We start from the raw sequence: 16,669 nt of genomic DNA, 5'->3' as shown, positions 1-16,669 counted from the left end.
ATGGGTTAATTTTGGCATTTCTCATATGATTCTGATTCATTCACCTTGTACCTATTTTTAGTTGGAGAACAAGTTTAGACTTTCGACCAAAACAGAAGACACGTGTAATCCAAAATTTAAGTTGAATCCAGGTCAATCCAATACTTCAATCTATTCTCAAATTCTCATCATAATTCCTCCATATAATTGTCAAGAGGAGAGAGAGACTAGAGAGAGAGAGAGGGCCCTTATAACAAAGAGAGAGAGCGACAGGGCGAGACACCTGACCTCTCTGCTGCGGTGCTCTGTCCAAATCTCTCTCTCTCTCTCTCTCTCCCTTCCTGTGAAGGCAAAGCCCGGGAACTGTCGCCCATCTCGAGAAAGCTACGCCCGCGAAGCGGATCAAAAAAAAAAAAAAAAATCGTATCCAACGGCTATTTCCTTCGTCTTCCGTTCTTCTATTTTGGTCCGATTCTATTGTTTCAACCGATCTTTTTTCTTCGAGGAGAAAAGGTATGATTTTTATGGAACAGATCTATTTTCTTAGTTGAAGCTTAAGATTCTTTTTGGTAAAAAAAAGTATGATTTTTATCTTAAGACTCTTAAGAAAAGAAGAGAAATGTGGTTCCTTGGGAAATCCGCTGGGTTTTAAATAAAAAATCGTTTTTTCTTTAATAAAAGAGCGCAGGGACTTCGATTTCTGGGGAGCTTTGATTGCCATTAGACATCATCTCTCTCTTTCTCTCCGCGCTATCCTTCCAAGATGTAATGAAGGGAGCCGCTCAACCTTTTCTGTCTCTCTCGTCGGTCTCTCCCTTCCCCCAAGTTAGCGAACATGCGTACTTTCTTTTTCTCTCCGTCATTTTTTTCCCCATATATTTTCTTGCAGCAATCTGCATTCTATAATAAAACAGAAGGCTTTTTTTTCCCCTCATTTATTTTCTACAAGAAAATCTCAAAAGAAATTTGATGGAAAAAATATTTTTTTTTATTCCGATTGTTTTAGATGATTCTCTGCTAGTGCTGTTATTTTCTTTTCATTTTTTCCCAATAATGGATAGAAAGAATCCAATTTTTTTCTCCATTCCGTGTCACTTTCGTCTTTTCTCTATTAAAAAAAAACTTTCCCCGCTGCTTTGTTGGATCTCCTCATCTATCTCATTGTCGTCTCCTTTTATAAAACATTTTCTTTCTAATATCTTTTTTATCCAAATGATGACCTTTTCTTTTCTTTTCTTCTCTCTCTCTCTCTGTCTCTCTTAAAAAATAAAAAAAGGTTACAGAGCTTTGAAGCCGAGGATGGGATTCTGGATGGTGGAGGAATTGCGGCCAACTTTTTCTGAAATTCTGTAATATTTGTGAAAGAGAATACGTTTGGAGGTATGTCGAGCTTATCTGTTTCGTATCCTTATCCCTCTTTCGAGGCACTCCTGGATCTCAAAAAGCTGGATGGATTTGTCAACACAAATTCTAATTCCAGCTGTTATATAATCTACAATGGACCAGCTTAATTTGATCATGTTTAACGGATAAAGCCTTATAACATTCACTTTAATCTCATGGAGTTCTCCTAATTATTGATGGATGTCATTGGTGCGCTACACCAAATACCCATAGATTTTAGATTAGCTAGGCCCTCCACTGGTAATAATATGTATTTTTCTCTGCATTTAGTTCATCCATTAGTTGATTTGGATTGATAGGCTTCTCCTAGTGAAGGACCCAGAAATATCAGTCCAGAAATATAATGAGTCATTGCATTATTCGATCTATACTTTGGTATACAGGAACTTTAATGAATGAGATGTTTTGATATACAAGTAATATTTGTGCCTCTTGCCGAGCTGCTTATATATTCTTTTTTAAAGCTTTCTTTTATGTCAAAGCCTTTTAATCAAACTGTTCATATTTGGTGGCAGTTGAGGTGGACTCTACTCCTGGGAACTTTTACTTGGCAAAGCTGAAAATGGATGAGGTTTTAATGCAGGTAAGACTAAAACCTGTACTTATAGGAGTAGGACCCGATTCAATTGATTCATTTATGGCTTCTTTATGGCCAGTAAATTTCTCCAATTGATGTTCTAAATGGTAACATGACAAACTATAGGCTATGAGACTCTTGTAAATATGATGTTGACGTGGATAAGGAGGGATGTAGTTAGAAAGGACTGCAATAACAGAAACAAAATGCGAACAATAGTAAGGAGAAAGTGATAGAGGCTTAGCTATCTGAAGTAGTAGAGAGTGGAGGAGCATCAAGTGGATTCTGGTGTAATATAGAGAAGTGGATCTCTCAAAGAATTAGCAAAAGAACATTTATGGAATGAACACAGGAGTGAGTTCTTAGACAGACTTTGAAGTGGGTACGATACTCTAAGTAGAAGTTTCCGGCTATTAAGGATATCACATCTGGCTGAGGATGAGCTTTGGTGCATGGTCATGGGTTCGAAAAATGAAAACCACCTCTCTATAAGCAGGGATAAGGTTGTGTACAAACCCTCCCTAGACTTGCAATGGTGGGAGCCTCATGCATTGGTTTGCCCTTTTTAGCCCTGGTTATGATGGTTTGGTCTTGTGTTGTCAAGGCCACAATTCGGTTAATGGGATCTAAAAACATGAGGGAACAATCTAAAGAGGTTCTAGGATGGCAACGACGAGACAGAATGGGAGAAGCTTGCCATTTGAGAATATCATTTTTTTTTTTCCTAAGGAATCCATTTGAGAATATCATGCTAGATTGAAATAAAACAAGCTGGGTTCAGGATCATTGATTCTAAGAGGAGCAAATGGGAATATTTGTTTGAGTAATTGGAAGAAATGATTATAAGGTTTAGATTAGTGGTTGTGGAAGTAGACTATTTGACTTTACTAAGATGTGAAAAGAGTTTGCAAAATATTGATTTAGGGTGTGATTGTAAAAGATAGGAGTTTGATGCTAAACCTTTACTACTAATTACCATTGCACAGTTTTAGTAGTACCTTAACACTTTGCTCTTCGGGGGTATCTTTTGAATATGGCATTCATTTTTTACAGAACCAGTTTATAGCCATGGATAAAGCAGGAAGTGTAGTTTTGGATATTGAAAGTCTTACACAGCAGCCTGATAAATGCTGCTCTGGAAGTCCAAAAATGACTGTGAGTGCTTCCTTTTTGATATTATTCCATCAACCTCTTTGTTACCATAAGAAAGAATTTATGTCTAACAACGGTATGTTTTGCTGGGGGTGATCTACAGAAGGCTCTTTCTCGTAAGGGTTCATGCCGCATGGAGAGACGAATGGGTGAGGAGCAAGAAACAGATGATGCATCTAAAAAGATCGTAGTTAAAGGTACAAGTTCAATTTTTCTCTAAGTATTGTTTTTCTTGAATCTTTTTATCATTGTTGGACTCATGCTATTAGCATGGAAAAGGTGGGTGGTGTATCTTTTTCATTGTATAGCATATTCCTGCTAAGTAAGTTACACTGTTCCAATGCACATGATCTTGGTGCCAGCAGCACGTATATTTCCCCCATAATTCAAGACCTGTCATGCGTCAAGGCCCTCAACCACATGACTTTCTTGACAAACCACCTTAAGCTTGAACATTCTTCATATATCATGCACTTAAGCTTGAAATATTCTAAGTAACCATATTGCAAATCTTAGTGCATATATTTGATGGGTCACTTCATCTTGGTGAGCTCACATCCAATTGATTCTAGTCTGCAAATCAAAAAGCCCTTAACTAACATATTAGATATGACACAAAAGCTGATATACATATGTGACCATCAAACAGTATCAATGCTGTCAAAGTTTTTAACTTGATTACCTTTCACTTCTGCAGTGGTGCCTTCTCAGCTGGAGCAGTTGAAGCAGCCCTTGGTACCGAACAGAGCTCTTGTACCTGCACCATCTGCAGCTAATAGCCCTGTTCTCACAGATTCTGGTGAAGGAAGGTATAAAAGATTCAATCGCTTAACGACCATCCACCCGAGGAAAATTCTTCTTTTCTTTGCAACTATGTAAGTGCTATTAAGGCTTTTCTCATTGCACCAAGGTTGTGTGGTCAATTCAGATTTATCAATTCACTATGGGCTTTTTGTTTATTGTGGAGGACCAGTTTCTATTGTTGATATAGTTCATCTGTTCAACTCATGGATCCTTTACCCATATTATTGCTTAGAATTAATTTTCTAACCATGGTTTTTTTATGCTTGGGAACTGGTGTCTTGTGTATAATTATTTGATTGAACAGTTGGACTAAATAAATCCAGGTTGAATAGTTAGTGAACTTTACTGCCCTTAGACTATCCCTGCTGTGATGATCACCCCCAGCAGGCATCAGAAGTGCTTCCCTGCTCCAGTCCCTATGGCCTGTGTGGACTTACAAATTTTAATTCCCAGACCTACAAATATCTTGATCTTGATAGGATACCCCAGGCAAACAATCTAAATACCCCAAGCTTTCAGAATGAATTAATAAAAAAGGGAAAAAGGTGTAAGAGTTGGAAAACATTCTATTGTTATATGTGGGATTGTATCAAGGTGTGTTCATTAAATGCACCTTAAAAAGTGTTCCCATTACTTGATGAGGGTGACTCATGGCATCACCTGCAACGTCTCATTACCATGCTTGTAAATACCATCACATTTGCAAACTCTTCATCGGCATTATTGCTTGAAGGGAATTCAGTAGATTTGTAGCTGGCATCATTTCTGCTGGTCCATCTACTTGTGGTCCCTTGAGGTGTGATGGCCCCCTTGGTTGTTACTTTTCATCTAAATCCTAAGTAATTACAGGCTAAGGTGCATTACATCATCCAAGAGAAATAGAACTCAATTGCAGCACTGCATCTAGTTAGTATTTAATTGCAAGCATTCTACCGCCATTGTGGTCCCCTTGGTTGAGCTCCATTGAGAATATTAGTACCCCATGGTCCCATCTTCTTTTCAGAGAATAGATGATGTGCAACTCAAATTGCCGAAGCGCACATTTATGTAATATATACTATTGACACCTATGCATGATTTTTGTTTGCTTTGTTGATGAAGAGGTGTTGATATCAAATAGATCTTGAAGTTTGGATAATTTGAATGCTGAGGCCCCTCCATAAAGACATAAGAAGAATATATGATCACCCAATAATCATCCTCTTCTTGATTCATGTATGAGAAAAAAGGCATTTGGATTTTGTTATTTAATTTCTGAAATTGTCTTACAGGTCTAGCATGGGGTCGATGATTCTCATATATTTCACGCTTGCCATTAACCGAAGAGGTGGAGCTTAACTGCAGTTTTGAAGGTTAGGTGGGAGAACAGCTCAGCTACTTACCTTTATAAAGGTTTTGTGGGGGAGCAGCACAGCAGATGCAACTATTAACTACCTGCAGACGAGCATATGATTCTGTTTCCCCCGCCTTTATCTCTGCAAACGAGCAACGAGCAATTAGTACAAGCAATATAGAGAAAGAACTGCATTGCTCTGTACTGGGGTAGGTGTTATGGGATCTAACTGCTAAATCCCAACTGTAAAGTTCTAAAACTCAGTACTTTTGGGGCAGTGAAATGTCCTGAATATCTTCAGTGCTTGCCTTCATTGCACTGCCTCACAATGATACCGTTGAGTGCGTTGTATTGTTCATTACTGAACGGTTGTGTTCTTGCTTCCAATTATTTTTCCCTTTAATTCGTTGGGTGCTCTATGGATATTTTTGCTCTGTTTAGTTAATTCCAATGTACAATCATTGGTCTGGTGACTTACTGTTAGTCATTTTGGTGCTTTTGGGTGGTCATTTTTCATGATCCGGCTTCAGTTTGGAGATGTGATCATGTGAAGACATAAATGTCACAGTGTTGGAGATTTACATAATTTACATAATTGCTGGTGATTTTGTTTTTTCCTTCTCAACTGTATATATGTATGAAAGATCGGTGCTGCATCCCTCCAGGTTAAAAACTGCTCTGCTCTGTGAACCGGTCGGAGCAAGATAGAAATTTTAATCCTGGAAAACACCCCAAGCCCTCGGAATCAGATAACATACCTAGCTTTTGCTTTACTGGATCCTAGTGCACGGCTTAGGAAAAAAACAGAGGAGGATTTGGTCTTACTTCTGCAATGAAAGAGAACTTTTAATAAACTAACTTTGATAAAGTATACAACATTTTAGGCCTCTTTATTAGTGGTATCTTTTCTTCTTTTTTTTTTTTTTTTTTTTTTTTTTTTTTCATTTTGCACTACGTATCTTGAACAGAGTATAATTCCTACATTCTTTTTAGGGTATTTTGCCAAATCGTGTCACAATCATTTATTTTCAGAATATGATATGTTTATGCACCAATCCTCAAATGAGCGCACGCAACTCGTTTGGCCGATGCTAAAGATTTAGATACATCATCTGCCCTCTGAAATAATATTATCGTCAATGAAAATAAAATAGATTTTTGTTCCATTATTGTTTTTTATAACAATTATATCATTAAAAACTAAATCAATAGTTCTCTACATCCATCATTTACATCTTATGTTCAGGAGGTTTGGTAGGCTATGCTATTGGCGAAAGATATATATATATATTTTAAGGAAAATAGAGATATGGACGGCAAAATTGAGATCTAACATCAGATAACTGGTTATCTTTCTAATTTCTATGCTTCTCTCAAGTGAAAATTCAACCTCTTATTGTTATAGATTACAAACATGATTATAAACATAAACATCTGGGCAATAGCTGGCCTCTAATCATGATAGATTATGAGAGTGCATTAATACATAGCAAGATTAATCATTTTCCATATATTTCCAGTCCATACAAATCTAAGAAAGAAGCCATTTTTTAATTTTTTTTTTTTTTTGAGAAAATGGCAATGCCCAAATTTTTAGATATCCAGCCAATAACCTTAATTATTTTTATCGGTAATAAAACTAGCAATAATAAAGGGATTCATTAAATAGAAGAACAATGCGAGACATTACCTGCCATATCATTGCTCTCAGTAATTCGATGAGAATGTCGGTGATTGGGACTCGACAAACTTCACGGATCATCTGTGTACAACACCAATCGTTGGATGCCACGTAAGCCAGGCGAACTGATCCAAAACCCTTTTCTGAAATCTTCCCTAAAATAAACCAGATCCAACAGCCCGCGTGCATCACGGATGAGATCTAACCCAGATCATACCCACGCCCCCCCGCTGTCGGGTCACGGATGCATCACTGGATCCGAAATTTGGCTCTCAACACAAGACGGACCAGCCATATCCCAATCTGCTGACACGTGCACCCACATCGACCAAGTCCCAGAACCGGTCGGCTTTCCGATTCTCCGTCTCGGCTCCATAACGAAAAACGCGACCCCACGCGGAGGCGGATACCTTCCCCCGCTGCCCTATTCTTCTTCCTCTGATTCCACACCTCGCGTCGCACGAAATCCGACCGCGATCCCATCCATCCCCATAAATCTCTCCCTTTGGATCGAAATCAAGAAGCAGTCCAAGCCCTCTGACCTTTGTGTCCTCCAGGTAAGCATCCTGATCCCGTCCTTTAAATCGCCGTTCTTGAGTTCAATATTGTTCTTTATCTCTGTTAATCCTCGATTTTCGATTTTGGTCTGAAGTACCGTGATTATTGGGGTTTATTGAGGAGCTTTGTCTGTTTCGTGTGGTTTTTAGCAGGGTTAATTTATAGAATTAGTGGTCACCACGCCGTTTTTGGGTGTTGCACAGCTTTTTGTTTCTCTTTAAAATCATGATGACATTGTTTTAATTCATGATTATTTGGCGATGTTTTGCTGGTTATTCTCTCTTTTTGACCGTAAGATGCCTGTTTTTTTAATAATAATTTGCAGATTAGCAGCTGTGAGTGGTGGTATCTGTCATTTAGTTGGAAGGGGAATCCAGACCTTACACACATGCATGATCCTGTAATTAACTTAGAAAAGAGTGATCTTAAAATATGCCAAACTTTTTGGGGATTATCGGTTCTTGAGCTACTTCAATTGTGAAAGCATGCAAATGGACTTGCCACAAGACTAGTGGGGCATCAGAGCCAGGGAACAACATGATTCTAAGTATGCAAGTATTATATTAATGATTGCAACAAGATTTTTTATGCCGTGATAGCACTTCGATGTCATTTCCAGATGAATGATTTGACCTAGATTCTTTTTCAGGAGCTTGCGTTGTTTATCATACTTCATGTTGTTTATCTTCTCGACATCCTGAATTGAATTCTTTCATTTATATATGCATTTTATGGGTGATTTTCTAGTTGATATATGTATTCTTTGTAGTCAATACCCTACTAATCCACTGGTAAGATGCTTGGCACTGAAGGTGTACTTAGTAGTCAGGATCTTCTACCTAGGGTAAGGCATGTACATAGGAATCTCCCCCCAATCGTGAACGTGCACCTGCTCCTTAAAAATTTCCTTACTAAAAGTGTTGCTAAAAATATCCAATTCGCGGCACTGGCCATTTTCTAACCACTGAATGTATAGACCAAGGATCTTCAAATCACATAATTGTTTTACAGCGAGTAGTTTAGAGATAGTTGACCATTTCCAATAGTTCAAGTCATCATTGTCGGCCCCCCATCATCCAGTCAAGACCGACCATATTGGGAGTGTTATGTGGATGCCCTCATATTACCTCTACACAAACACATATAGGCAAACTAGGCTACTAATGATCAGATCACGGATTTGATCTTGCTAGTTCACCAGCCACTGGATGGCCGTGGAAAACATCTTTGACTAGCCACTGGATGTGAATACCTCCATTTTTGACTACTCTTTGTTTCATTCCATTTCTTGAAAGAAAAACAAAAGGAAAATATCAAACCAAAGAGAGATGTATGACTCCCTCTCTTCATGCTTAATTCTCTGCTCTCTCTCTCTCTCTCTCTCTCTCTCTCTCTCTCTCTTCTCTCTGCTTTCTCTCCCTCATTCTCACCCTTCTTTGCTCTCTCTGTTTCTCCTTCTCCTTACTCTTCTTGTTTTCACCATATCCTGACACATGCAGCACTCTGAGACAGAATACAATGAAGGGGATTTCAAATCAAGGTAAGTCTTGAACGAAGTACCTAATTCAAATATCTGAAGGCTGAAGCATTGATGCCATTCGGTCTTGCTTGAGGAACAAACTGGTTAACCAAGAAGCGGCTTGAATGTCACTTAACAAACCAAGTAAGATGACCATCAGACCAAGTAGCCATTAGAGAGTTGAGTGAAGATAATGTTGGATCGGCTTGATTGTGCATGGTGAACAATGGCTCACTACACATTAACCTAGTGAAAGGGATTGTGACACAGGACAAGATCAAAAAGGTAGTTATTGAAGGTAATATAGGACTGGACAGTTAACAAGTCATGGTGAGTGGGAGGATGGTAGTCCTGGTAGTTGAAACTAAGAAAGTGGAGTCTGGACGTGGACAATTGTCAACGTTGGAAATGGGTGGTTACCATACTGCTTGACATATTATGTATAAATAGAGCGATATAACTTGAAGGAAAGGATCTTTGGCCGATCAACCAACTTATCGATATCTTTATCTTTATCTTTAATTTATCCTTGTATTTATCTTTAAGCTATGCAAGAAAAATCTTTTCTGCTCTCTTTTAAATACTCTTCTCATTTCATTTGTTCTACCCTCCCTGATTTATGGCATGTGTGTCAGTCTTCTTTGTTTTTTTGGTAAAGTATGTGACAAATTACTTGTGAGCTCTTGCTTGAAGCTATAATGGCCTCATGAATAATGAGTAGCAATGACGATATAGTATTTTCATAGTTTAAACGTTTCTCAGTTTGTAGACACTTAATTACATCAAATTTCTAAGTATTGTTCATTATGTGTTTATATTTATTGAAGAGTTGGAGGTTTTGTAGATAATCAATAAATGGGTTGCAGGTTTTGATTACAGTTCTGATGGTGTATTGATATGGACCTTACACCCTTCAAGCTGGACATTGACGAACTTTTAGATGAGTTCACCGAGGTCCTCACCTAGTCTGTTCTCATTTTTGCAGTTTTCCTCCTAAATTTACAGCTAAATGGTTCTGATTCAGTAAAATCAAAAGAAATTGGGTTCATGCTTTTAACTGGCAGGGAAACTTTACCACGCTGGCAGATATGAAGAAGGTGTGGATGGCTAAGAAGTTTTCTTACATCTATGAAGCCAAACCAACTTCCAATTCAGCCTTATTTATGCAATCCCTCTATGCCCATTGCATCAGTATGTTATCAATCTTCTCCTATTCTCTTGCTATTTCCTAACATCATGAGTCAGGGCCGAGTTTCAGAAAATTATATTGATATCATGGTTGGAGACTTGAAGGAAGTATACCTTTTTTGTCTTTCGTTCTCTTTTTTTACACTAAGGTTACTGTAAATTCTCCTTTGTTCGGGATTTTAGTGAGTACTTACTGTCTTATGCAGGTCATATGATTTCTACTGGTTTTCTGTCGCGGAGATTGGGTGGACTTTACTGCCTTTACTGTCTTTATGAGATTCAACCATACAAACCTCACTTCAAGATTTATTTGTCTCTTGGTATGCTTCATACTTGGATTTTTTTTCAAACAAAAAAAAAATTCAGTTACATTAACAATTAGAGTTGATTGCTTTAAGCTGATGAGTTATTTTGTTCCTAACTAAATCTTATGGAGATTGCTAATGTTTCTTGTAATTCTCAAATGTAAATGTATCATGCTATATTGCAAAATTTCTTCTATCCTATGTATTTGGTGTTGGCAGATAAAAGGCATAAGTCATTCTTGGATTTATTCTATCTTACAAAGAAGTTTTTTTTACTTGAGAGTAGAGACAAATAAACGTTGTCTACTTTTTTTTTTTGAGGAAATAAAATAAATATTGTCTTTTGATAGATTCCTTTACTTGTCATTCTTATGCTTATGATTTACTTACATTTTATGATCATAAGCAATTTTTCATAAATCCGAATCCTATTTTTTTGCCAGTAAAACTGAATTATTTAGATTGAGAATTTCATGCATCTTTTATTTACCTTTCACCTGAATTCCTATTTCTTGTAATAGGAGAGTTAAAGAGGCTAAAAGCTCTGGTTGTTGATGCAAAAGAAAATAAGATAGGCATTGTACCTGCTCTAGTCAAAAGGATGCTAGATGGCAATATGTTTTTATTTGGTTTTGTTGATATAGTTGGTGGCTCTGTAACTCAGAGAGTTGATGAAATCACAAAGCTACAGAACAGGCGTGCACAAATTGCATGTGAAAAGTAACTCCTTCTCCTTCTCTCTCTCTAATACACGCACACCCCACATCACTGAGATTTTCTCTAATATTGTATTCGTAGTAGCAGGCAGCTTCTGATTTCTTTCTTTTGCAATGACAGATTACTAGCAAATACTCATATTGAGGACTATCTGCGGATGGACCTTGTAAGTGATTTTACTCTTCAGTAAAATACTAAGTGAGAGTCTATATTTGAAGCATAATTATAGACAAGAACAATCTGATCATCATCCAATGAGGTCCCAGAAGAATTCAAACATGGGACCAGAATAGCTGATTGGTCGATGCATGCCATCTTGCTAACAACTGTCCATTATTGATTGTTAGAAGACTATACTAATACACTGTATATAGTATTTTTATTTATGGATTTGAAGTGTAAAAGTTTGTCAGTTGTTTGAACCTAGCTGTCACTGTGTATTCGTTTGTCAGATTGCGACACGGTAATTTGGAGTTTTGAGGACCCATGTACCAGACAAGAATAAAGCATCCAAATTTTTGAAATTTCAGAAACATGGCTTCTAGATACACTTAAAATCGATTCTTGCTGTTGCTTGATGTTTCCTGGGATAGTTATGTCACAGTCGATATAGGTGAATCAGTCTCATAGCATTGGTTAGCCAAAACACATTATTGACTTGGAGCATGCCCAAAAAAAATTTATTAATGTTATGCTACACAAAGTAGCATTTTTGGTAACTTTTACTTTCAACCTGCTCTTAGTTTACTTTTATATCATCAGAACTTTTTCCCATTTTGTAATCCATCAGCAAAGGTTTGTTTTCTAATGTTCTTTATATATCTTTTATTGCTTATATAAATTGAATGGTATGGACCCTGTGAAGAGTATGAGAGATAATTAAAAACAAGGATTCAAGTCCCGGCGGGATGTTCCGCTGGACACCGAGATGGGGTACCATCCCATGTGTCGGGATAGGACCGTCCCGCCATTGTTCTAGCATCCTGATTGGTACCTCTTGGGACATCCTGTGTCCCAAGAGTTGGGAAGGGGCGGGACGGCGGCGTGTCTTATTTCATGGGAAAACTGGGGTAGCTCCATCTTCCAGAATTTAAAACGTTGATTGGACTATTTATAGCTTTACATGTTTAGCATACTCTAGTATATGTATAATCATAAAATCTCTGTGATTCTGTACTTTTCTTAGTAATAAGGATTTCATTGTTGCCATATTGATTGACTTCATACCTTCATGGGTTACTGTTTGTCAACTTTCAAAATATTTGTGCCCATGGAGGCCTAGTATTATGTCAGAGCTTCATCAACCTGTTGTGCAAGATTCCATCATTCTTGAAAAACCCTATCATTGAAAAAGATGTTCTTGACAAGTTTCTTCTCTTATTTCATCTTTCACTGAAACATGACCAATATCAGCTGATTAAAACAGCCCATGAATTCCAGATTTGGAGGTTTTGTTCTTGAAAAAAACCCCATCATTGCGCCCCGTAACTTGACGATTACAAGCCAAAATATCAATTTTATTCCAGTCAGTGGGAGAGAAGCAATTAAGCGTTTAATGGGCATGATCAAACCATGATAGTAATGTTTAGGGATTGTTTGTGAGGAGCTTTAGATTTATTGGTGTTTGGGTTGCTGCTCAGATTGTTGGTTGACAAAATCTGGCTTCCCCCCCTGCATGCCATGGCACTATTCTTGATGAGCCCAATGACAGAGCATTTTCATAGTATTGAATAATCAGCAAGTTAGAGTGTAATTGAGGGTACAAGTTTTAGGATCTCAGAATTCAAAAGGACAAGTTGATAGCTTGGAATTTCTTGATTAGTTGTAGGGTTTTCTGATGATCAAAAAGCCAGATCTTGACACCATCGAACTTGTGGAGTGTGCTTTCACATGGTGATCTGCTATAAGTCTAGTAAGCAAGAACAAGTAGAAATTGAAGATGTTTATTTTCTCCAAATTGAGACTCCTCTGTGATTATGATAAAGTCTGCAAAGAAAAGTTTGAAGATGCTTCTTTTTTTTTTGCTAATCAAAAGGGGAAGGGGGGAGGAAGGGACAAGCCCACCCCCGCGTAGCAGCCCCCACTGGGTCCCCGCCAGGAGAGTGTTCGATGCGGGTAGAAATGGCCGTGTGTTGGGCACCCCGACCGATTTTACTCATGCCCTCCCCACTCGTGGGCCCGGCTCAGCTATCCCTCTGGGCTCTGGCTCGAGTCCCACGTATGAATACGTCACACCTGGCACCACCCTGGCTACTAGCGGTCCAAGAAGCGTTTCTATACCTCATGTCTAAGCAGTGGCCAAAGCCACATTTTAATCGATGCCGCAGCGACTCGAACTTGGGACCATGAGGTTAGGAATTCCGCCCAGTACCACTAGGCTACCACCTTGGTGGCAAGATGCTTCTTTCTGGCTATGATAATCTGCTAATGAAAAATAATAATAGGATTCACCAAATTTTCTCTATTCCATAAACAGCCAGTTGAGGAATGAAATGGAGAATCAATAAAGATAGTATAGGCATTTAAATAAAGAATAAGGTGATGCCAGTAGATTGAGGTGCTCAGATTTGTGTCACAGATGAGAAAGAAAGCTGAAGGGATTATGGACTGAAGTTGTTAGTTAGGACCATAAAAAGCTTGTGTGATACAAGGGGTACCCTTTAGTAGTGGATGATTGGCAAAGATTCATCAAAGTTGAGACAGGTGGTTATAACAAGGCCTTGCAACCATGGTTCTTAAGTTCTTTAAGGTGCTGTTTTGTCTTGAAACTCTAATTCCTTGTTCAGCCATACTGTAAGTTTGAACTTATGTTATGAACCTTATCTTCATGTTTAACTTCATATAATTGGAATATTGCAGATACATCTGAGATTGTGATTTTGATAACCATGTTTAACTTTTGAACATAAGTTAGCATGTCAACTTTGAGTCCCTTACCATAGAAAAGCTTGGATTCTTCTTTTTTTATCCTTTTGGAATGTTATATTGTTATAGAATTTTTGGTATAGCTGTTTATCTGGAAATTATTGCTTCTCTTTCTTCAATGTGGCTTATTTTTTGGACCCTTGCCCTTTCAGGGCACAAAATTGGAGCTGGAAACACTCAAGAAAATGTCAACAGAATATGCGAAAGCGAAAGAACTGGCTATCAAAGGTAATTTCGTTACCGATTTCCTAAACACTTTAATAGCACAGTAGCTGAAGAAATTACAGGATCAACTGTTTTTGTATATCAAATAAAGTTCTTAAATTTTGATTGTGTGAATATTGCAATTTGCCTAGTTCGTTAACTAGCAATTGCTGCTGGCAAGTTTTAAATGATCCTGAACCACTGATCATGACTCTTATTGACAATGTGAAAAAAGAATCATAAGCCTAACTGAGGCACACTTGACTTCTTTAACTTTTTTCAATCTGGATAAAGAGTCCATTTTTCTGGATTATCATCTTTTACTTATGGTTGAAATTAGATTGTCATCTTTCAATTATAATTGAAAATTTTGTCTAGGATTCCTTTTAGTATGGTATTCTAAGGATGAATGGGTTATGTGCCTCCACGGGAGCTACTATAGCTCCCAAAGGTTGACTTCAAAATTATATGTTCCTTTTACCTAGCTTGGCAATGCTTCTCCAAGACCATGGTTACAAGGTTTTGTGGTGCTGCAATGCAAGGAATGTAATGATTGAATTGGCATGGGATGTGCCATGCTTGTGACTTTTGTGATTTGTCACATCTAAGCTGTTATAGCGAAGCATTATGCTTAATTGTTATTTGCCCAAAGCTTTAAAACTTGGTTTCAGTCCCCTGGATGAAGCTTGACAATTTCAGCGGTTTCGCTTTGAATTTTAGAGTTTCAGTCAAATAAGTCTGAATAAATTCCAAAAAAAGAAAAGCCAGAAAAATTAAAAAAAATCCTCATGGGAGGTTCCATATCGATGATATGAGTATACATATATATATATAGGAAAGGCACATTTAAGTGCCCCTTAGTTGTAGCAAAAACATAATAGGGCAAAACTATTATTTGATCGATCTGTCTGTCAGAATTACTTCATATGAAATTGGAGTAAAACCTACTATTTAATCATACAATCATAAAATCTTCAACATCTGCTAGTCAGTCTGATAGTCATGCAGCCTTATCCATCCTACAATTCCACCATCAAAACTGCATGTCACATGACATAATCCTAAAAGCTTCTGACATTATTTATATTTTGCGACATGGCTTGTAAAGTTCCAAATCGTCTTGCTATCTGTTCGTGTTAATGCAAATCATTTTTATTTGATTAAAAAAGCTTATTTTTTTTACTTTTTAAAAAAATTACTCTAGATCTCCAAGTACCTTTTTCTTTGATATATTTATTTTCTTGTCTTTTCTTGTTTAAAGAGGCCAGCCAGATGGTGGAAATCGAAGACATCAAGCATATAGCAGAAAATAACAAAATGGTGGGGGACATGGTAAAGGAGATTGTGAAAGAATGGGATGCTCAAAAAGAAGCATTTTATAAACAGACAGGAATTAGCCATCAGAATGAAATTGTGGCAGCTAACGGTTTTGATGAGATAGAACACCTGTTGAATGAATAACTACATCTAGTATATCTGGTTTCAGCTGGTTTTACTAACTATATATTTGGTTCCTAAACTCAGCACCAGCAAGTGACAGTTGTTAAATGCTCGTGGCTAGCTGCTTGTTCAAAGCCTCTCTTCAGATCAACAGGTACCCATGGAAAATCCTTTCTAATCTTGCCACTTTGGCTGTAGTTGGATTCAGTCTGACCAATCTTTCATTTCAGTTTTGCTTGTATTTGTCCTTAGAATCTACTGCCATTTTCTTTTTAAATAGGTGCTGATTTAGCTAAGGGGTATCTACGGGACGGCCATTGTTGATGTGTAATTACCAAAGACACCAAAGACACTTTCAGAGGATATTTTTACATAATAATTGCTCTATCGAGATATGTTACATTCTCTGTGATATGCATCTCTGGTCTTGCTCACCTTTGCTAGTTAATATGTTTTGTCATCTTCGGAAAAACTTCTTTAATCGTTGGTTCACACCCAATTTTTTGAGATGTATCTCTGTTTTTACCTGCTAAGCTATTCAGCAACATACTTGTTCATTAAAAAAATTTCAAATGTTCAAAATAGGCCATGAATTTTAAGTTTTCTATATGATTGGGGTGCATATACTTCTGCCGATGGAGATAAAAAGGGATTTGGCCTTGTGTCATACAAGGCCATGGTCATGGAGGGGATGAAGCTATACCTCTTGAGATATGGTATAAGTATGCGAGTTCACTTCAATCGTATGTCTGTGACTGGCCATCAAGCCAATATGAATAGTACAGTGCTCTGAATAGCTTTCTGGCTGTTCCAAATGAAAGTTCCTGATTGAATGCATGTCCAAATAGGCTCTGAATCTCTTCTTAATATGTAGTGTAATTTC

The 16,669-nt window shown here is 37.6% G+C and overlaps 2 protein-coding genes across 9 annotated transcripts; both read left to right on the top strand.

Moving 5' to 3' along the window:
• Positions 1 to 214: 214 nt before the first annotated feature.
• Positions 215 to 5,861, top strand: LOC103717405 (uncharacterized). Of its 4 annotated transcripts, none has more exons than XM_008805783.6 (7): positions 215 to 492; positions 1,256 to 1,359; positions 1,899 to 1,966; positions 3,014 to 3,115; positions 3,216 to 3,309; positions 3,810 to 3,987; positions 5,188 to 5,861. In XM_008805783.6, the coding sequence occupies exons 3-7, from the start codon at positions 1,946 to 1,948 to the stop codon at positions 5,252 to 5,254; spliced, it is 462 nt and encodes a 153-aa protein (XP_008804005.1). In that variant the 5' UTR covers positions 215 to 492; positions 1,256 to 1,359; positions 1,899 to 1,945; the 3' UTR covers positions 5,255 to 5,861. The 4 variants fall into 4 exon arrangements, with proteins under 4 accessions (XP_008804005.1, XP_088569222.1, XP_089783916.1 ...); XM_088713096.2 differs by having other exon boundaries at positions 224 to 492; positions 1,263 to 1,359; XM_089927790.1 differs by lacking the exon at positions 215 to 492 and adding an exon at positions 513 to 786.
• A 1,406-nt stretch (positions 5,862 to 7,267) lies between these two features.
• LOC103717432 (Small nuclear RNA activating complex (SNAPc), subunit SNAP43 protein) lies at positions 7,268 to 16,395 on the top strand. Of its 5 annotated transcripts, none has more exons than XM_089927788.1 (10): positions 7,299 to 7,487; positions 7,814 to 8,035; positions 9,874 to 9,961; positions 10,094 to 10,198; positions 10,402 to 10,515; positions 11,022 to 11,220; positions 11,338 to 11,383; positions 14,295 to 14,370; positions 15,608 to 15,940; positions 16,067 to 16,395. In XM_089927788.1, the coding sequence occupies exons 4-9, from the start codon at positions 10,096 to 10,098 to the stop codon at positions 15,805 to 15,807; spliced, it is 738 nt and encodes a 245-aa protein (XP_089783914.1). In that variant the 5' UTR covers positions 7,299 to 7,487; positions 7,814 to 8,035; positions 9,874 to 9,961; positions 10,094 to 10,095; the 3' UTR covers positions 15,808 to 15,940; positions 16,067 to 16,395. The 5 variants fall into 5 exon arrangements, with proteins under 5 accessions (XP_008804062.1, XP_008804045.1, XP_089783914.1 ...); XM_089927787.1 differs by having other exon boundaries at positions 10,072 to 10,198; XM_008805840.6 differs by lacking the exon at positions 7,814 to 8,035 and having other exon boundaries at positions 7,268 to 7,487; positions 10,044 to 10,198.
• Positions 16,396 to 16,669: the final 274 nt, after the last annotated feature.

The sequence above is a fragment of the Phoenix dactylifera genome, chromosome 16 (genome assembly GCF_051530095.1).
Source record: "Phoenix dactylifera cultivar Ajwa chromosome 16, Ajwa_hap1_PhDact_Kaust_v1.1, whole genome shotgun sequence".
Taxonomy (NCBI): domain Eukaryota; kingdom Viridiplantae; phylum Streptophyta; class Magnoliopsida; order Arecales; family Arecaceae; genus Phoenix; species Phoenix dactylifera.
This window is presented reverse-complemented; position numbering and strand designations above follow the sequence as displayed.